This window comes from Lissotriton helveticus, chromosome 3_1 (genome assembly GCF_964261635.1).
Source record: "Lissotriton helveticus chromosome 3_1, aLisHel1.1, whole genome shotgun sequence".
In the NCBI taxonomy this organism is placed as follows: domain Eukaryota; kingdom Metazoa; phylum Chordata; class Amphibia; order Caudata; family Salamandridae; genus Lissotriton; species Lissotriton helveticus.
In genome coordinates this window covers 996,750,549-996,772,460 of record NC_136061.1, presented here as the reverse complement: position 1 = coordinate 996,772,460, position 21,912 = coordinate 996,750,549, and the positions used below count along the sequence as shown (strand labels likewise).

General features: G+C 38.7%; 1 protein-coding gene across 1 annotated transcript in view; it reads right to left on the bottom strand.

Moving 5' to 3' along the window:
- Positions 1–21,912, bottom strand: part of TTN (titin) — a 379,890-nt gene that overhangs the window by 189,807 nt on the left and 168,171 nt on the right. Inside the window, exons 86-99 of the mRNA XM_078681496.1 lie at positions 19,165–19,245; positions 18,629–18,712; positions 18,026–18,103; positions 15,370–15,453; positions 9,261–9,329; positions 8,778–8,861; positions 7,985–8,068; positions 7,196–7,279; positions 3,295–3,378; positions 2,864–2,947; positions 2,629–2,712; positions 2,305–2,391; positions 1,787–1,870; positions 120–200 (exon numbers count right to left, since the gene is read on the bottom strand). Of these exons, the coding sequence (XP_078537622.1) occupies positions 120–200; positions 1,787–1,870; positions 2,305–2,391; positions 2,629–2,712; positions 2,864–2,947; positions 3,295–3,378; positions 7,196–7,279; positions 7,985–8,068; positions 8,778–8,861; positions 9,261–9,329; positions 15,370–15,453; positions 18,026–18,103; positions 18,629–18,712; positions 19,165–19,245 (1,152 nt within the window). The remainder of the gene's footprint in view (positions 1–119; positions 201–1,786; positions 1,871–2,304; positions 2,392–2,628; positions 2,713–2,863; positions 2,948–3,294; positions 3,379–7,195; positions 7,280–7,984; positions 8,069–8,777; positions 8,862–9,260; positions 9,330–15,369; positions 15,454–18,025; positions 18,104–18,628; positions 18,713–19,164; positions 19,246–21,912) is intronic.

Genomic DNA, 21,912 nt, shown 5'->3' with positions numbered 1-21,912 from the left:
ACACAATGACAGAGATTAACCAAATACTGTGCACACAATGCCATTAATAAACTCACAATAGCACAGAGACTGTTTTTGGAAATACTGCTACAAACACATATAATTCCCTTTACTTTTACCTTTTGCAGGTAAAACCTCCCTCTTTTGGGGAGTGGACACAGGCATTTCTTCTTCAGGGAGAGGCCTCTTGGGTTCCTCAGCTATTTCAAAGATATTAGAAAATGTTAAATATGCACTGATAACTGTGCCCCAGACTTACCATATTAATACAGCACAGTAAACAAAATGGCTGCAGTGCATTGTGTGAGAAGAGAGACAGACAGTAGCGGTCGGCAGTAGGTGTTTCTGTAGGGCGGTGACGTGGGCAGGGGAGGGGCAGGGTGGGGGGTAGTAATGTATGGATTACGGAGTTTTACAGGTAAGTAAACATTTAAATAAATAAAATGAATTTCGTTGCGCACACTGCATCACCAAATGTGATGCAGTGCACGCAACAAAATTCGTTTTATTTATTTAAATGTTTACTTACCTGTAAAACTCCGTAATCCATACATTACTACCCCCCACCCTGCCCCTCCCCCTGCCCACATCACCGCCCTACAGAAACACCTACTGCCGACCGCTACTGGAGACAGAGAACAGTAGCATATCTAGAGATGTGGCACTATCCTGCTCCCTCCCCTAGCTGGTGAACACTTGGGCTTCCAAGTGCTATGTACACACATTTGTGCCTCACTGCATAGGGGTCTACATGTGTCCAGCATGATTTCAGTCCTGGAAGGGCCCCCTTCCAGCAGAAAATACTATGCCTAGACAAACTTTAAATCTTTTTCTGATTCAGATGTATGCTGTACAGTGCAGCACACATGCAAAGGGGGAAACATTAGGCGAAATAAAAACATTTCTTATTTTTAATGCCTTATGTCAAGTAGACCTATTTTTTGGTACAAAACTATGTCTACTAGTGCTGGTCGATAGGGTTTTGCACAGGTTTGCATGTTATTAAGGGCCTGCATGTATGAAACAAATACCGCAGGTATACATAATACCTGCTGCAAAGTACCTTAACTTTAGACTTAAACATCTTCAATATTCATTACATGACAAATTTTCAGATAAAATCCTGTACAAGTGTAAACTTTACAGTGTATCACGGAAAATGATTATGGAAAAACAACAGTTCTTGGTTATGAAGGGCTGCATGAGTAGGATATGACAAGGATTGTTGGGGTCAAGCCACGTCCAAAGAACCAGAGAGATTCCACAGATTAGGTTTCAGTGGAGAGGTAGTTGCAGAGTTTGGATAAATAACACTAATAGATTAATAAAACATAAAGGTAATAGCCAAGGAGGATGGGTGAGATAAAGGTGCTCATTTCAAAATAGAGCAATAAATATTTATTAGGCATATTATTCTATGTTATTTGCATAATACTCTAGCGGGTTCATAGAACATATGTTGCTACATATCAGAGTCAACTAATTCTAGGCTGCAGAGACCAGACTTTTTATAATGCACTTGATAATAATGTACAGCTTAAATTGTAATAGTTATGTGGAATACATACACAGACACACGGAGACAAAATGATTCACAAAATGTTGGGAAAGTTAAGTTTGTAACATTGATCCTGTGATTCTAGGTTCAGAATTTAGAGGAAAAACACTGTTCTTTTTTATTGGCTTATTGAAGAGCAGACAAGTTCCACAGGAAAGCACACACATACTCATGTACACATTAAACATAAAAAAGGCAAACAAGGGTTTCAGTTTTAAGAAGGAATACCTTTAGGAAGAGGAACTTCTGCCTTTTTAGGTACTGCAACTGGTAATTTCTCTTCAGGAATGGGCCTTCTTGCCACCTCAGGAACTTTAAAGATATTACGTTATCTTAAAGGGTGCTACTATGTACAAAGATAGTCATGATGTGTTTTTGGTTAAGAGCCCTGAAGGCCCCCCAAAAACTAAGAAATAGCACACAGTGCATGGTCACAGAGAGAAATATCGTTTTCTAAACTTAAGAACTGTTTATTAAGATGCACATAAATTGGCAAGTAAAGGGAGCTTAAGCACAATATTGCTACCAAAAAACACAACGGACAAAAACATAACTAACAGTGTTTAAAAAGATAAATGACACAAGAGCAAATATATAAAGGAGGCAAAACTAAAAACACGAAACTGACATTGAATACTATTGCATCAAAGCATAAGTAAATATATCAAAAAGATAGTTGAAGCAAGAGCAAACCGAAGCAAGCTCAAAAGTAAGAAAACACTTCTTTTTATGAAGAACAGGTGTACCTCTAGCTGAAGGGGCTTTATCTTCCTTCTTTGCCACGGAAGTTGGTATTTTGTCTTCTGGGATGATTCTCTTCGTAACCACAGGCACTTCAGAAATAGGAATTACATGAATACTGGAGTGAGGTGTTTTTAGTAATGGAATAGTCTGAAATCATTTTAATAATTGCTACAAAACTAATGCTGCACCTAAACTATTAGCTCCTCTTTCAAGTGCATGAAAAGTGCATGCCATGTCAATATTGATGCTAGAAGCCATGAAAAACAGTAGCGTAGCATTACAAATTAATATAACAAATTGTTACTGATTTACATGACTTTATGTACCTTTGGCTGGTGGGACCTCCTCTATTTTAGGAATGACACTTGGCACTCTCTCTTCTGGCACTTTTTTCTTAGAGACCTCAGGCACTTTAAAAATATTGTTTCATTTTAGTGAAGACGAAGAAATCGTAGGAAACAACACAAGCATAACTCACATAAAAAACATATCTTCTGAGACATACATTGACAGTGTGGACCAACTAAGTTTTTGCTTTTGTTAACAAAAGGGTTCTTATACCTTTAGCTGGTGGTGTCACCTCCTTTTTAGGAGCAGCAACAGGAACCTTTTCCTCTGGAGCAAATGTTCTTGGAATTTCAGGCACTTTAAATGCATTAAATATGTTTGTTGTAATATTTGGTAACATATCAGGCAATTTTGTTTCTAGATATATAAGTATGATTGGTCTTGTGACAAACATGTATTTTAAGGAGAGTAGCAGCATAGCAAAAAAAGGCATCACTTTAAAAGATTTGTTTGATTTAAAACAAATTACAGTCTTCCCAAGCACACATTACTATACATTAGTGCACATGTAACATGTAGAAGCAATTTAGACATACCTCACTTTATACAACAAAACATATAAATATTTATATCATGTGAATTGTAATCATATATGATTTACATAAGCAAGACACAAGTTTTAGCACATAGAAATGTCAATGTACCTTTTTCATATGGTACCTCCTCCTTTTTAGGAATAGCAACTGGGACTTTTTCTTCAGGGACAGACCTCTTATGCACCTCTGGAACTTCAAAGATATTAATGTTAAGAATGGTATGGTAAGTGACAAACATCTACAAAGGGATATGCAAATTTAAGATACACACGGTACAATAAGAACATGTAGTGTGACAAGAGTTGTAGACGTAAAATGGCAAACACAAAAGTGCACAAGTAGATACACCTGTCCTGTTTGTCTGCAACTAGAGAAGGCTGACCCCGTCTGTCACATTTTAAGTCTCTCTCTCCATGTATCACATATCCACAAAACCACACATACACAAGCATACACATCATACCATACCTATATTCACAAGGACTGTTCATTTTAGTGGAGTGTGTATTTACTATTCTAACTCCAAGTGCTCCTTGAAAATGGGGTAGGTTATAAGGTGAACTGAAGCAAATATAACTGTGCTTTTATTTTTTATTTTTTACACACTTGCTTCAAAGTACTTAAAAGCACTATGGGAATGGTCCCCTTGGGTCATGGGTCATACAGAGATGGATGGTGTTTGTCTGCTTGTGTCAGAGATTACCAATACAGTGATGACTGGTTAGTCCCCACAGTGTGGGTTAAAAATGCCCATATGTGTGTGTGTATCACACATACATACACACGCACATGCATACCCACACACCCCCACACACACATTGCACCAATTACAAAAATAAAGGGATGATTTGAGGGTCAAGAGTACAAAATAGTCCTGCCACAAATACTGCATCTGTTTTTCTGCACATTATAGTATGTCTCTACCTGTTGCTATTTCATACTACAAATTCCACCTGAGCTCCCAACTACGTTTCATTACTGTTAACACATATTACAACTGATATCAACTAATAACAACTTTCTGGGTTGCAGAAACCAAGGCTATTTAGTCTTGTTTTCTCATGCCTCTTTCATCCAGCAATATAATCTACCTGCTTCTGTATTGCCTCTCTTGGATTCCTTTTAATCCCTGTCTTCTCCCTTTGCTACTGTTTGTTTTTCTCTTCCTCCCTGTAACTGTTTGCTGCTTTTCTCTCTCTTGTTCTGGGTCAAAATCTAAAAACAAAAAATAAAGTGCAGTCCCCAAATAACAGTGCCCCACTTGCAACCACCTCAAATTAAGCACTGATGCCTTCCCTTTCCACCACTCACTTCCTGCCCTGTTAAACCTTGAAATGTCACTAACACCAAATATCATTGATGCTTCTGCTTGTGGTTTAAATGAATGGATAAATACATACATGAATGTGCATTGTTGCAAAGCACATATCAAGACATTAAATAATAACAGACACATTTGCTGTTATTTGACTTTAGCAAGCTGATAGCTCTTTCTAAGTGTTTCACCTTTAGCTGCTAAATGTTTACAGTTTTAAGTATATTTTCTCTGTGGTAGATTTCATGAGAACTTCAAAACAAAAGATTATTGCCTTCTAGAGCCACTAATAAGACAAAAAATTGTGCCAAATTGCTGCTATCATGAGGACAATCTACTTGGGAGCCCCATATGTCCCTTGCGCCCATCACACCTTCACCAAAGGGTTCTTACTGATCAGTGAAGAACTAACACCCATCCTCAATGCTTCCATTAACACAGCCACATTTTCCAGACACTAGGAAGCATGCCACTGGCATGAACCTGCCAGCAAAGGTCTTAGAGAAACTAATGACCTAATGCCTCATCAATCACATCAGAAACCATCAGCTCCTCAATGCCAAACAGTCCAGATTGAGAGTCAACCACAGTATAGAAACAGCGCTCAAACAACATAAGCATGATACTTGACAGAGGAGACATGGCATTCCTCATTCTCCTGGACCTCTCTGTAGGATTTAATATGGCCTCACACCCCAAACTCATCAGGCGCTTGCACAAGATTAGCATAGAAGAACCGACTTCCGCTTGATCTGCTCCTTCTAAACTGATAGAACACAAGCTGTCAGTCTGGCATCTTACCCTTTGGAAGCCAGTAAACATCTGCAGAGTGCCTCAAGGTTCATCGCTCAGCCCCAACTTCGTCAACTCATACTTGATCCCTCTTCTCTCCTATGTGGATGACACAGAACTCATACTCTCCCTCTTGGACAAGACCTCCAACAAAAGAAACAAGTTCACCGCCTGCACCAACAGTAGTGATCTTTGACAAGACTCCATCCATGGGACTCCATCTGGTGGCCAGCCGAACACGGACATACACCCACACCCCGCACTCATGCCAGGAACCTTGTGCTGATCATCTACAGCAAACTGGACATGACCACACAAGTAAACGCCATCAGTGCATCCTACTGCTTCACCATGCAGATATTGAGGAAGATCTTCAAATGACTGTGAAGCAACAATAGAAAAACTGTCACCCAGGCCCTAGTCTCCAGCCAGTGGATTATGGATACACCATGCACCCAGGGATCACCAAGCAACACACTAGAAGACTACAAACCATCCAGAACAGCCTGACTCATCAACAGTCTCCCACACAGAACTCACATCACACCACACCTCATGGAGCTCCACTGACTCCTGATACACAAATGCACATATTTCTAATTCCTCTGAAACACATTAAATGTACGACACAACTAAGGCATCACCTGACAGATTAGTTGCATCTCCTTTCCAACAACCAGCCTGACACCTCTGTTCCACACGACTCTGGCTCGCACACATCTCAGGCATACACAGATTCACATCAGGAGGATGGGAGTTCTCTTAATTATTCTAAAAGTGTGGAATGGCTTCTACGTATGTAAATTAACACTCCCAGGCATAGACTTAAACGGTAACACAATAGAGTGCTGTTAAATAAATATCCAGTTTGGAGTCTTTTGACACAGCTAAAATACAGCTAGAAAAATAGAGAAGAGTGTGTACCCTGCACGTGAATCTATCTCTAGAAATTGGATGGTAAATGTCCTGATGAAGACATAATTTTATGTTGAAACGCGTCGACCGGATACCATCTAACCTCCTTTTAATTTAAAAAAAAAATGTTTTGTGAATCCATATGTATTAGTCTAGGACTCTTTTATGAACTTTGATTATTGCACCAATTGTTATTAATTGTCTTTTTAATTGAATTAAAAATGTATATTTTTTGAAACCCTAGTAGTTTGTTTGTTCACTCTATTGTGTTACCGTTTAAGTCTATGCCTGGGAGTGTTAATTTACATACATTGTTTACCCTGTCCCAGGATACGTATTTGTACCAGGGGGTCCTTGTTGTTAACATAGTGGAATGGCTTCTACTCCACATCAGAGCTTTCTCTTCCCTTCTATCACTTTGCAAAAAGCTAAAGACCTGGCTTTTGAAATACCCCACCTACCATAGACAGGGCTGGGCACAGACCCCTGCTCAGTTTGAGGATATACAGGGTACTTAGAAAAGAAGCTGAAGCTCTGGCTTTTCTATTAACCAATCTACCATGGGCAGGGCTAGGCAGACACATCTTCTCAGCACCAGGATACCCTTGCAAGTAATAGTGGACTTTACAAATACACATAACAAATATACAAACAAGTACAACACTAATATGACCACTTGTTAACATATTTGCACAAAAGAGATTGTTATTTTGCGACATCAGACTAAACCCTCACAATGTGCATGGTAAGTGCAACTCTTTTAAGTGGTGAAAAGCATGCTTTCTTTTCAAAGCAGCATTCCATTCTTTCCTTTTAAAAATTGTGTAAACAGTTTGAACATATTCTGAAATATTTTGAAAGATAGTGTAATAAGGATTGTTACACATGCATAGCATTGACAACAAACACACCCAAATACAACATAAAGAAGTAGGAGTGCAAGAATTGGCAGGATATCTATTATTTGTATTCCAAGAGAAGCAGTACCTTTAGAAGGTGGTACTTCAACTTTCTGAGGAGCAGCAACTGGTAATTTCTCTTCTGGAACAGCCCTCTTTGGTACTCCAGACACTTTAAAGATAGTATGCAATTTTAAGACATTTCTACACTTTGTCTAAAACATTTAAACACTAAATAGAACCAGAACGTTTTCTTGATAAAGATCATATTTGAGAAAGATATGTAAGTGATCTAAGATAAATGTGTGACAAAAGTATTTAAAAAACTAAAACAATTTCAAAGAAATAGAACAGCAAAACAGAATACAACAGATTTCTAATGCCAAAGGTGAAAAAGTACCTGAAAGTAGGGCACAGGTTGATTGAGTTTCTATTAAGGGGCAACAAATAAACTAAGGGGGCTCATGACAGAGAAAACATGAATGACAAGGAAATTGTCAAGAACAACAAAAACACATAAGCGTTTTAAGGACAAGCATGGACAACACTAATATGATCACTTTTTAACATATTTGCACTTAAACAAAAGAGATTGTTATTTTGCGACATCAGACTAAACCCTCACAATGTGCATGGTAAGTGCAACTCTTTTAAGTGGTGAAAAGCATGCTTTCTTTTCAAAGCAGCATTCCATTCTTTCCTTTTAAAAATTGTGTTAACAGTTTGAACATTTTCTGAAATATTTTGAAAGATAGTGTAATAAGGCATGTTACACATGCATAGCATTGACAACAAACACACCCAAATACAACATAAACAAGTAGGAGTGCAAGAATTGGCAGGATATCTATTATTTGTATTCCAAGAGAAGCAGTACCTTTAGAAGGTGGTACTTCAACTTTCTGAGGAGCAGCAACTGGTAATTTCTCTTCTGGAACAGCCCTCTTTGGTACTCCAGACACTTTAAAGATAGTATGCAATTTTAAGACATTTCTACACTTTGTCTAAAACATTTAAACACTAAATAGAACCAGAACTTTTTCTTGATCAAGGTCATATTTGAGAAAGATATGTAAGTGATGTGAGATAAATAATGTGTGGAAAAAGTATTTAAACACTAAAACAATTTCAAAGAAATAGAACGGCAAATTAGAATACAACAGACATCTAATGCCAAAGGTTAAAAAGTACCTGAAAGTAGGGCACAGGTTGATTGAGTTTCTATTAAGGGGCAACAAATAAACTAAGGGGGCTCATGACACAGAGAAAACATGAATGACAAGGAAATTGTCAAGAACAACAAAAACACATAAGCGTTTTAAGGACAAGCATGGACAACACTAATATGCCCACTTTTTAACATATTTGCACTTAAACAAAAGAGATTGTTATTTTGCGACATCAGACTAAAACCTCACAATGTGCATGGTAAGTGCAACTCTTTTAAGTGGTGAAAAGCATGCTTTCTTTTCAAAGCAGCATTCCATTCTTTCCTTTTAAAAATTGTGTAAACAGTTTGAACATTTTCTGAAATATTTTGAAAGATAGTGTAATAAGGCATGTTACACGTGCATAGCATTGACAACAAACACACCCAAATACAACATAAACAAGTAGGAGTGCAAGAATTGGCAGGATATCTATAATTTGTATTCCAAAAGAAGCAGTACCTTTAGAAGGTGGTACTTCAACTTTCTGAGGAGCAGCAACTGGTAATTTCTCTTCTGGAACAGCCCTCTTTGGTACTCCAGACACTTTAAAGATAGTATGCAATTTTAAGACATTTCTACACTTTGTCTAAAACATTTAAACACTAAATAGAACCAGCACTTTTTCTTGATAAAGGTCATATTTGAGAAAGATATGTAAGTGATGTGAGATAAATAATGTGTGACAAAAGTATTTAAAAACTAAAACAATTTCAAAGAAATAGAACGGCAAAACAGAATACAACAGACATCTAATGCCAAAGGTGAAAAAGTACCTGAAAGTAGGGCACAGGTTGATTGAGTTTCTATTAAGGGGCAACAAATAAACTAAGGGGGCTCATGACACAGAGAAAACATGAATGACAAGCAAATTGTCAAGAACAACAAAAACACATGAGCGTCTTAAAGACAAGCATGAAAGAGGTAAACAGAAACTGGATGTACCTTTGGCTGGAAGGGCCTCTTCCTTCTTAGTCACCGGTCTTTTTTCTTCTGGTGCTATTTTTTCCGGCACTAAAGAAATTTATTTCAAGAATACTATATTGTAAAAATCATAACTGGATTTGTTTAGGTATGTCCAACAGCACTACAATTCAGTTTGCATAAATGAGGTTGTGATGGTCAATGGAATTTGTCATAGAATATATTTGCAACTTTAGGCATGGGGAAATAAGTAATGTGTCGAACCTCTTTTGGGCCAAGTGGGGAACCTGGGGTTAGAATCAGGGTCTGCAGGAATAACGGTCAACAACTTAATTATTAGATCACATCTCTTTGCTCATTTAGGTGCATCTTTATAGCACATTAGTCATTTGTTGAGGCAATGATATAAACTAATTTAGTAAATGTAACATTAATGGGCCCCTATATACCTACGTGATATTTAGCTTCTCTGTGGTGAATATGCCTTGGGGATTTAAGCCAGAGCCTGCACTTGTAAAACACCTCATTTCTATCTGTGTATGTCTACTCCTCATTTCAGATGTCACTGGGGTTGATGTTTAATTTCTGTACAATTTTAAAAGCATATCTTCAACAATATTTGTTAAGGTGTTCCTGCCCTTTGTAAAACTACACAGACAATTCCAGCTTGCTGTATGTATGTATATGCATTTCTATAGTGCAAAGCTAAGAAACAGAAGGTGAAGCGCTGTGGCTCCAGTCTATTATATTTACATACAAATTAAAGTCTGGATTGATACATATTTGGCCTGTGATATCCACAGGTGGAGGAAGATGGGTAAAATGAGGGAGGTGTAAGGTTGGAAACATTAGATGGCTAGAATAAATTTAAAACAAAATTGAGGCCGAGATCAGGGCATCTTCCTCTTGCATGACCAGTAGGTGATGTTTTACAACCTTAACTCAAGCATTTGCGTGGATCGTTTTCCCCTTCCTGGGATAAATGATATGATGTGCATGATGGTCAAAACTAGCTGTTTTAATGTGATTGACCTTTCACAGGTATATCATCATGTTGGCCTCCACCCGGAATCAAGATGTCATACATCATTTATAACCCCTTTCGTGCATAAAGGTATTGCAGGATGCCTTTTGGCCTAGCTTTTGCTGCTGCAGTCTTTCAAAGAATAACAGAACATTTTGGAAATTATTAAAAATGTTCTAGTTTTCCAAGAAGATGTCTTGATATATATCAACTCACAAACCGAACATAACGGTATCTTGAGATTAGTCTTGGCAATTCTAAGGGAAGCAGGCGTAACTCTGAAGCTAGACAAATGTCAAATTGGTGTTGGTTCAGTCGACCACTTTAGCCACACTATTTCCAAAGATGGGATAAAAGCTAAGGTTGACCGATCGAAGCAGTTAGAGAAGCACCCTCACCTTCCAATAAAGATGAACTCAGGTAATTTGTAGGACTTGTTGAATACATGCCTATGTTTATTGCACCACTTAGGGAATTGCTAAAAAAAAGGAGTTCCTTTTCTATGGAATGAACAGTTGTAAGACACATTTCAAACATTAAACAAGCAATCATTTCTGCTCCTACCCTTGGAAATTTTGATGTGAGGTGCAAAACCACCCAGTCCAACAACTGACCCAAGTACCAAAAGGTTAGGGGCCATTCTAACTCAAGTCATGGATAACAATAAACAAGTTGTAGCATTTGCATAACATCCTGTGGGGCCTACTGTTTACTTCGCGTACTGACCATAAACCCCTGAATCCAATTTTTTTCACCAAAGGCATAGAAATAATAATAATAATAATAATAAAAACATTTATTAAGCGCCTGAATACACTAAAACAGTGCGTCCCGTGCTAGGATGCGTTCCAGACTCAGTTAGGAAGTCAAGATCAGACCAGTGAGGGGGGAGGTGACGGGGGAAGAGAAACCCTGATTTCCTGCCCTGGATCTGTGTGTGTGAACTAATCCGCACTCCGATGGTGTGGTCCCGGGGTTTTTCTGACATTGTGGAGCTGAGTAACGTCGTGGACCGATTTGTGGCCTAACCCAGTCTGAAAGCCTGGGTCTCGAGTGCTGGCTTAGCCGGGTCTGAGTTGAACAATAGCGGACTGTTGAGGGCGGCAGGGTCCGGTCTCTGGAAATTTCGGAAATTTTTGGATTGCTTTGCTATCACATGCAGCCTGGTGTTGTGTTGGAGGTGAGGAGACGAGTGACGCACGGTGCGGTGTCGCGGGGGTCCCTGACCAGGAGGCCCGGCACTTGCATCGCCGGCGCACCTGGGTTGGAGTCTCGTCGCGTACTAATGCATACTGACGGCTGGTCCCTCACCGCACAGTCCTGCTCCTGCTGATCTCACCCCGGAGAAGGCGCCTCTCCGTGGGGACCATTATGCCTGAGGAAATGTGGAACCAGGCGGAGCAGGCCCAAAGGGGCCCATCATTGCGGGAGGTGCTGGCGGCCCTAGAGGCACTTCAGGCGACTGTGGCAGCTCAGACCTGCGGCCTGTTGTCGGCGGCAGATGGACTTAAAGGACTGAGACCGGATCCTGTCTCGATGCCCGAGACCCGGCAGCCAGCTTGCCTCTTGATCGACGTCCCAGTGGCGCAATTAGACCCAGTGCTGGAAGCTGTGCCTGCCCCTACAGAAGTGGATCTCCTTGAATGGGCTGTGATCGGTGACTTAACTACCTTTTTGGAATCCCCGGTTTTGCAGCTGTCGGAACATCCAACTGCTGTCCCTATCCTGGAACCTTTTAATTGGTACTGTGCACTGTTTTGGATTGTGTCGAACCCCCTCCCCAGTCGGTATATCAAGATGGCGGATGTGATAAGGCCTGGCTTTGTAGACGGGGAGGGACATCGTCGGTACCAGCTGCTTACTTTGGGATCTACTGTTCTTCTTCCATCTACTGGACTATGCTTCGACCACCTTTATGTATCTTTTGACATTTTGATGTTGGGGCTTTATTCGTCTGAGGGACTCGGCGAATTCGATCGACGGGGCCAAGGCTGAGACTGTTGTTTTGGTTGTTCACTGTGGTCTTATCGATAACGGGACTGCTTCATTAGCTTAACGGAGTCCGGGGCAGGGCTGGTGGTTCCCCCCGGGATGTTTTCTCAGTTTGGACTATTCGGATGTGACAGTTTCGGGGGGACCCCTTTGTTAGGGCGGGGGAGAGGGACCGGGAGCACGTAGAAGTTAGCCCTCCTCCATTTCCCCTCTTTGGGTGGGGTTTAATCTCTTTCTGTCTTTCTCTGGGTCTTATATTTCGGGTCTCAGTTCTTGGGCGACAGGCACGCTGCTGGGGGGTAGGCCATAGTCATCTGCAGGGGTGCAGGGTTGGGGATGGGTGTTTTGTTTTCGTTTTATTTCCATGGTCTTTTTTCTTCTTATCTTTCTTTGCCCTTTTCTTTTCTTCCTTTCCGGGTCAGTGTAGTGGGTTCAATTTTATGGCCATCTCTGCTGTTTCATATGTGCCTCAATTCTCGCGATGTTTCAGTGCTACTGGGCGGGCACTCAGCTGGCGTGAACTGTATTTGTACGCTCGCTTACCATTAATAATATGTTTTAACGCCGCTGACTTACACGAAGATGATTTAACTGTGGACATATGCTATTTCGCCCCCCCCCATTTTTTCGCAACTTGAGATATTGTATGGCACCTGATCCTTCTATCTTATATTATAAAATGGAACCTTTTTATCCTGTTACCAACTTGATATGTTTACAACCAGTATGTATATTGGACGTGGCGAATCTGCTCCCCGGGATGCTGAGTCTGGGTTTTGATTGTTTTATTGTGTTGCAACTGCTTAGCGGCCGGCCCTAGGGGTTGTAGGCCCGTGTTTGTACTTGGTTGAAATGTCAAATAAAGGTTTAAAAAAAAAAAAAAAAAAAAAGAATGGGAGTCAGGGACTGAGGAGGATGATATCCTAACCAGGGTAAGAGACAAGAGTGATTCGGTTTGGATTAGTTTATTGTTCAGTTAATTAAAACTCACAATTGAGACATTGCATTAAAAACCACAGAAAAATCATCCATCTTTTGATTGATGCACCTAATGCATTTGCTACAAGATCTATGTGCCATATTTTAAAGTGCTGAAGCATAGAGATGTAAACATAATCAGTTCTCAAATGAATGGAGACATTACATTAAAACCCACATGAAATTAATCCATCTTTTGATTAGTGCACCATGTACAGCTGCTACAAAGTCAGTATGCCAAGTTTAAAGTGCCAGTGCGTCCAGATGTAAACATAATTAGTACACTTTAGTCAATACATATAGACAAGATTGTTTAAGGGTGGCCTAGCAAACAATATGGTCTACCAGAAGATTTGCCAAGTTTTTGGGGAGTCAGGCAAGAACTAAATATCAAGGGAACTCAAAAGAGAAGACACATTATTACCACCTCGGAAGTTGTGGGATAGAATTTGCTGATTTAGCACATGACGGACACCCAGGAAGGAGTCTAACTAAAAGCATGGCTAGAGTCCATTATTGGTTATCAAGCATGGACATCCTTGTGGAAAACATGGTGAAGAACTGTATAAAATGTGCTTAAAGTGACAAATCTTAAACTGCTTGGAAAATCCCAATGTCCCCGGTAGAAATACCAGGTAAACCATGGGACAAGTTAGCTGTAAACATAATTGGACCCCTTAAATACATGACATGGTATGGGGAGTGCATGATTGTGTTGATTGATTATCATTCTCATTGGATAGTGACCAGGGTATTACACTCCATAACCACCAAAGTAATTCTAGAATTTCTCATGGACACATTTTGTACAAAAGGCATTTCCAACAAATTAATATATGATAATTGGGTAAAATGTAACTCTGAGGAGATGAGGGATTTCCTAAGTAACTTGTCTATAACCCATTTAAACACAGCTCTAGACTGTCCAAGAGCTAATGGTTTGGTAGAGCAAGCCAATAGGATGACTAAAGAGAATTTACAACTAGCCACAATTCCAGGTGCATCCCTGGACAAATTGTTATGTGACATACTATGGTCTCACCATTTGACTCCAAATACTGTCACAGGAATATCTCTGTTCATGTCACCTAAAGGGAGAGTACCTGGAACCAAACTAAAGCCTAATTGTTTTGTGAGTAGGATATCTTATATGGGTCCAAAGTGATGAATTGGGAGAATGGATTAAACTACGTCAAGAAAACTACAGTGCATATTATAACATAAAACAAAGAGCACTTAGGAAGACTTGGAAGATAGGAGACAAGTTAATAGTACAACTCCCAGAATACTGAAACCCAAGGACAGTCGATATTCCGAGCCCAAAAGCATAACACAGGTGCGGAAAAATGGAGCAGTGCTGGATGTAAGATGTGGAGCATGGATAGACTATTGAGGTACACTGCCATATTTATTTATTGATTGACTTGCCAGGTAAACAAGCTAGGACCAGCGACAACGATGAAGTTGATGGTAACATGAAACCAAATAGGAGCAGGATGAAACCGGCATGGTTCAAAGATTATGTCACGAAATAAGGGAACTAAGCAGTGCCTTGCCCTACTGTATGTGATAGCTGGCCACTACATTATGTTTAGTCAATGACTGCACAATCAAATATTGTATACTTATGTTAATCTGTTATGAGCTCTTCCATCAAGTATTGTATCTCATGCTTAATTTATTCCTCTTTTTATAAAGGGGAACATGTGCAGTATTTTAGCTCTCACAATTGTTATTTACATATATGTACCCTTTTGTTTTAAGATTACATGCCAATATACTTATTCTCATTCCCATCCCTCTTGGTATTTCCCTATCCTCGCCTTTCCCTGTTGACCCCATGTTTTATCTATAATGATATGCTCGGGCATCTGCCTTACAATATTGGGGACAGAATGATGGCATTGTTGTGAAGTGACTTGGAGGTGTTAGTTGGCAAATAAACCTTCTCCAACTGTAACCGGTGTTTCTGTCTTTGATTATATCAGAAACTCCAAATGAAAAGATGATACAGACAAATAGTACACAAACATATGTATAAGCAATTGCACACAATGATGAAAACAATATCACAGACAAACAAAATATAGAAAGAATAGGCATTGAAAGAAATGTTGGTGCTAGAATTCTAAGTACCTTTTGTCGGCAGAGCTTCTTCTTTTTTGGGAACAACACGAGGCACTTGTTCTTCAGTGACAAGTTTCCTGGGCGCCTCAGGCACTTTAAAGATATCAAGTGAAAGTTCACAAAAGTTTTGCATTTTTAAATTAGAGTAATAAAACTGCGCCATTCCTATTAGCAACTAGTAAGAATCCCATAGAGAAGCACAGCACAAAGGCTGCTTCATGTACAAACCACAAAAAACTCCAAAACAAATGTAAAACAGACAGGTACATTGAGAAGTAGGGACATGAAATTGGAAGAATTGCTGTATTTAAACTTCGCTTAAAGCTGAAGAGACTGCATTGTTCCAACAAACACAGGCACCAATGATCAAACATTTGAACAGAATGCAAAAAAGAAGGTACCAAGTAAATTAAATAAAGAAAACATAAACAGCTGCCCTGCTGATAACAACATGAAAGATTAACTGAAGAGTTCAAACTTTAGTCTTAAAAGTGCTTTAAACCACAAACGATGAGCAAGATTTACAAAGATTTTATTTTCACTTTAGACAATCTTACAACAAGAAAAAACCTGATGAATTCAGGACAATCTACTCTGACTTAAGACAGGCTTCAGACTAGAAAATTCCATGGTAAATCGGGCTCCTAGCTTCCTGCCACTAAGGGGAGGACATGGCACGCTTTGGTCATTCTTACAAGTGTCATTGTTCCTGACTCATGGCAATTCCTTGGTCTCCTTGCAATATGTTGGGGAGAATCCTTAGGAAAATATGTTCATAGGTAGGGGCAATTAATGCATTTCCTCAATTGACTAGGGCAGAGAATGGAGCACGCTATATGCACCAACTTATGAATCTGGATCAGCAAGTTAGATATCTGAGTATGAGAGAGTGGCAGAATGTAAGGCACACATATCTCCATGTGATTTATATGCTAACTGCACATTCCTATGTATTGGTGGGGGTAGGTCTAAATTTTAGGTTGGCTTGTGGAACTAGTGAGCCAAGTGGTCAGATGGCCATTACGAGTTGAGCAGATGATGAATGGACTTGTTAACTTGTAAAGTGCTCTGATACCTCCGGGTCTAGCCAGCGCTATATAAAACTCAGCAAATAAATAAAATTAATTAATCACATTTTTCTACCTTCTCCCCATAATTAATATTCTTGTTGTGTACAGTTTACGGCTTTGGAATCACTGGGTTACAATAAAACAGTCTGTTCTGTTCTGCTGGATAATCAGCTTCATTGCATAGGTTTACTTGCTTCTACTCATCTCTTTTGAGTCCAATCAGCACGTAGTACCACACTGTTCCTAAGGAGATGGCGGAGATGGTGAACAGATTGCTCCTTCCAGTGCAGTAGAAGTTGAGTTTTGTTGTAACTTGGTAAATGTGGGCCTATTTATTAGTCCTTTGCCACAAAAGGAACAATACTACACTGTTTGCTTGTCTTCATTTTAAGTGCCTTTTTCAAGTCTGTGAGTGAGCTCTCGCTTCAGGGTTTGGAACCCTCAAGCAGCTGATGTCGATGTTTAGTATCCTTTATTCTAGCATTTTAAATATGTTCAAATCATTTCCTAAGTCTGTACTAGAGATCTTGCTGATTGGGCCTCCCAGGGAATAGCCTTGGCACCCATCCCCTGCATTACAGCAGCTGAAAATTGTGTGACAGCTTATGTGCTGTTTGAGGTCAGGTAGCTCTAATTATATTTGTGGCAGAGAAATGGGCAGGCTTTGAGTTTTCTGTTTTGTAAGTGAGAAATAGAACAGTTCTTTCTTGAATCTGTCCAATGTAACACTAGTATGCATTAAAGTATTTTCTATCTAATGATGACATTTATTTCTACTTCCATTGTAGTGTACTAATGTATTTTAATATCCTGAGTCTATTGAACTGTTTATATCTGTATTTGTCAGAGGCACCATATGATTGCATTTGATCATTCTATTGTACTATGATGTTGTTGCTATGCTGTCTTACTATAAGAATATGTATATATTTAAGATTAAGTACTAGACTAAGGCTCAAGTTGTTTGTTGTTTGTTGTTAATATGCCTGTGGTGCCTTTAGGAGCAATCTAAAAGCATGACAATCATAGGGATTTTTAATATATGGCAAACCTAAATAAAATCTCTTTTGGGAAACATGAGTCGTTCTATATATTTTTTTATATTGAAGCAGAAAAGAATATTACAAAAGAACCACATAACTAAAACATTACATACATAAACACTAAAATACGAAATGGTACCATTTAAAAAGCTGATAATAAACAACTTGAAAACCACACAGACTACATGCAACACATTTAAGTAACAAATAAAACATTATACCTTTAAGGAAGGAACATACTCCTTCAGGTATAGCTTTCTTAGCCATTCCTGGCACTTAAAAGATATTACTTAGGTGTACAGCATTAATATTTAGACCTCTTAATTGAACTAATGTTAATTATCAGAAAACAACATCAACAGTCTAAAATATTAACATCTTGACAATAATTTAAATGCACTGTTTTAACATTACAAGCTCAAGGTTCAAAAAGAAACAACATAAATGAACAATAAAATACAAAGAGCAAACAGAGATGCTTCATTCGAAATGGTTTATATGCACGAAAAGCAAAGACAGAAGCTGTGTAAGTCAGAACTGTTTCAAGTGTACCTTTTGCAGGCGTGCCTTCCTCCCTTCTGGAAACCAGCACCTTGTCTTCTGGGGCAGGTTTTTTGGGAACGGCAGTCACTTTAAAGATATCATTACCAGAATTAAATTTTATTATGTGTGATCCTTCAATGAAGGAGGCATGAAGATAGCAATATTTTAAAATAAGTATTCGCACCTCACCAAAGATTATAAGCTGCATGCAATTCGATGTTTAAAATGAGCACTCAAAAACACAAACATAAAACAAAAAAAGAAAGAAGCCATATTTAAGACTATCAAAAACAATCATGGCCTCAAGATATTAGAACAAGCTAGCTGATGGTGCCACTTCCTTTAAAAAAAAAAAAAGTAGGCACATTTTCTTATAGAACAGCTGTCTTTGACACCCATGGCACTTTAAAGACAGCGTATACTTTGGAACAATGAACAACAGGAGTATACACTTAAGAACATCCAATATTGTAAAGCATGCAAGCGTAAACAGGCATGCAAGTGAGAGTGAAATAAAACTCCATACATTTGTCAAAAACATATTTTGAACATGTACATTTAAAAACAACAGGAATCAAAGCACCTTCCAACATAAATAAACTACAAGAATACCTTTTGCTGGAGGAGCCTCCTCTTTTTTAAGGATGTCAACAGAAATTCTCTCTTCCCCAGCAGTTCTCCTGGGCCCACCAGGAACTTAAAAAGATATAAAAAATACCCTTCTTTATATGTTCATGAACTCCAAGACAGTATACAGACAAGAAATTGTATAAAAAGAATAAAATGTGTTAAAGTATACACTTTTCTTTTAAGACCATGTATGGTTTATATTGATTACATTGTTTACAGATATAAAATAAGTATTGTAGATGAAGTAAGGTTTCCCACAAAAATATGTTTGACATTAAGAACTCAATAGGTCTGTTAATGTTGTCCATGAGATAACTTGCAATAGCTGTACAGGAATATTCTTCATGGAGTTTACTAATACTTTTGTTACCCGATGAGTGCAAAAGCAATATCAGTGGCAAATGTATTTAAAAAGTGGCTATAGTTTGTAGATTTCCATCACATTAATTTGAAAGTACAATGGTTTTGGGGATACTTTATTCTTGTGACAGCTTAAAGGTTTTTCTTAACAGTCATACCTTCAGCATATGGAACTTCTGTTGCAGGAACATCAATTTGGGCCCACATTTCTGGTGCAACTCCCCTGGCTGACTCAGACACTTTAGGGAGATTAAGAGGAAATGTTTTAAGGTGAGTTAGTGAGACTGTGGTTTTGTGAAGTGCATGATGATGCATACATAGTTGCACGAATTGGCTATCATCATTGTTGTATAAGATACATTATGTGTTGTTGGTACTAATAAGAAATGCCTGAAGGACTTAGTGCCCACCTAAAAGTCTGCCTCCAATATAAAAAAACAAGGAACACATCTAGAAAGTCTAAGGAGAATCAATCATTGGAATGTCTACAAAAGACTTGTTTAAGACATACCACTGCTGCAGAGTAATGACATTTAAAATACATTTCAATTTTTAAATTGGTGGCTATGAGATGCCACCAATTTATAAATGTGTGCGTGGATTAACAAATACTGAATGAAAACATGAATGCATAAATGTATAAATGTGATCTACTTTGTCCAAACACTATACAAAAAATGACCTTTCTGCACTTCCTGTCTTAGAGAGTGATGACATAATAGTGAGAAGAGAGGTTTGCCACTGTAATGATAGAAAGCTGGATCGTTTGCCATGGTGAGGTCCAGAGGACAAAGGAGAGTGCCATCTATTGTCTGATTCTGTGAAGAAGCAAAGACTGCCTATTTAGGAGTCTCTGCATGTTATGGTAATGAGGTATTGTTTTTGGGCATAGCAGAGACATTGGTCAGGGCATAGGTCTTTTATTCTGCTAGTACCAATATTCCTTACACGATGTTATGGGTAAGGCAACATGTTTGGAAGGTCACCAAGGTATTCATAGGGTGGGTGTGAATGGAATTTCATCAGTGTATAGCAGTTTACATCACATGTGGTTTTCCGATTATGGATATGAGAAAATTGCTATTTTGGCAGACCAACATTGGGGGTTGATGGCTGGCCCAGTTACTACTGATTGGTCTTCTGGTGTAGATGACATTGGGACTGTGTGTGAAAAAAGGCACTAACACATAATTTTAAATGAGCTGCCATGTTGTGGCCATGTCACGAGTTAACCCTAGGCTTTAAACTTTAGATTTGTAGAATGAATGCTTACACCCACTGACAGAAACAACATGACTGGAAAGACACAGGTAAATTTCAGAAAGAACAAAGAGCACACACAAACATTTGTATGATTTTAGTGACTATTTGTGACTGGATTCATGTCTTTGTGAGACAGGTAACCCATTGTAGGAAAGCCAGTCAGGTTCAGATCATGTCAAATAAATGATCAGGGCTCCCAATTTATTTGTATTGGGCAGTCATAATTTCTTGCTGTCCACCGGAAAACAAAAATAGCTGACATGGGCATCCCATAGTGGATGCTTTATCAGACATGTTCTCTTCTGTTGGAAAGAGGGAGTGCTATTGACCACTTTTCTGCTTGTATTTATCCACTGTTTCCTCTTTTGCTTTTAGTTGAACTGCAGAAGAATGTCTCTTTGGGTATTCCTTTATTGGCTTCCAAATAGGTCAGAAAAGAACAATGGACAGGAAAAATCTTTTTTTCTCACTAAGCATTGACAGCATGACACTTCAACACCAAAGAAGCAAGTCACTCAGTAGAGTGTTTTCAACAGACATTGTGGACCTGTATTTAAGGTTCAGTTATTGAATGCAATGGGGAGTTAAACAAAAGGTTTACATTACCAGACAAATGTGCATGGATGATGAACCAGCTTTCGATCAGCATAATTCTCTAGTTCAAGATCTTCCATTGAGGCTATTAGGAAATCAGATGTTTTCCAATGTTTTGAGCACATCTGTTAAAGTAGTAATCATCCGGCTAACTAGATTAACTACTTGCATATTTATTTTGATATTTTGATAGTTCGTCATGCTCTCTTTTGCTGGAGCAATAGTTTCATTTTATAATATAGGAAAATGTGGTTAATTTGCGCTTTGACCATTACAGTGTAAAGCAGCAGCAGTAGATGGATTAATGTTTACCTGCTTTCTTCACCCTATCGGAGGGATCTTAAATTACCTCAAGGCAGTAGAGATCATTCTGGTGCCATGATTTCCCAAAACATTATTGGGTGAGATTCTGAGTTTCAAGGTGTCTGTATGACCCCCTTACCTTCACACTGAGGTGTTGGCCCTCACTTTGGAAATTTGAATATGTTTTGTTCATGACAGAAGAATAACAAGAGTCACCAACCATGTATGGAGCAGTACAGTTGACATGAAATCAATAAGATAGTTGACTCTTAAGGAGATGGAGAGCTTCTGTCACAACGCCTTGAGTGATGTCTCTGTTGTATTTTATGCAGTGCTAACATGTGTGGATGCAATTTGCTTCATGGTTTAGGCCACATTGTAGGGCTACCTTACGATATATGTGTGTATATATATATATATGTGTGTATATATGAACAAAGCTGTGGGAGGGCTGAAATGCGTTGGTCTGAGTGCTTAATCTTCATTAAACCAATCTAAAAATCCAAATCTTGAGTGCTGCGTCCTTTGTGATAAAATTGACTAAATTGGGCCATGGTCTGGCCTCAATGCAGAGCACCCGTTATCGAGCGCGCAGGATCAAAGGATCACATTGTTGACAATATATATATATGTAGACATATATTAATATATATAAAGAGAGACATAGATACAGATATATATATATATATGTAGACATATATTAATATATATAAAGAGAGACATAGATACAGATATATGAAGATATG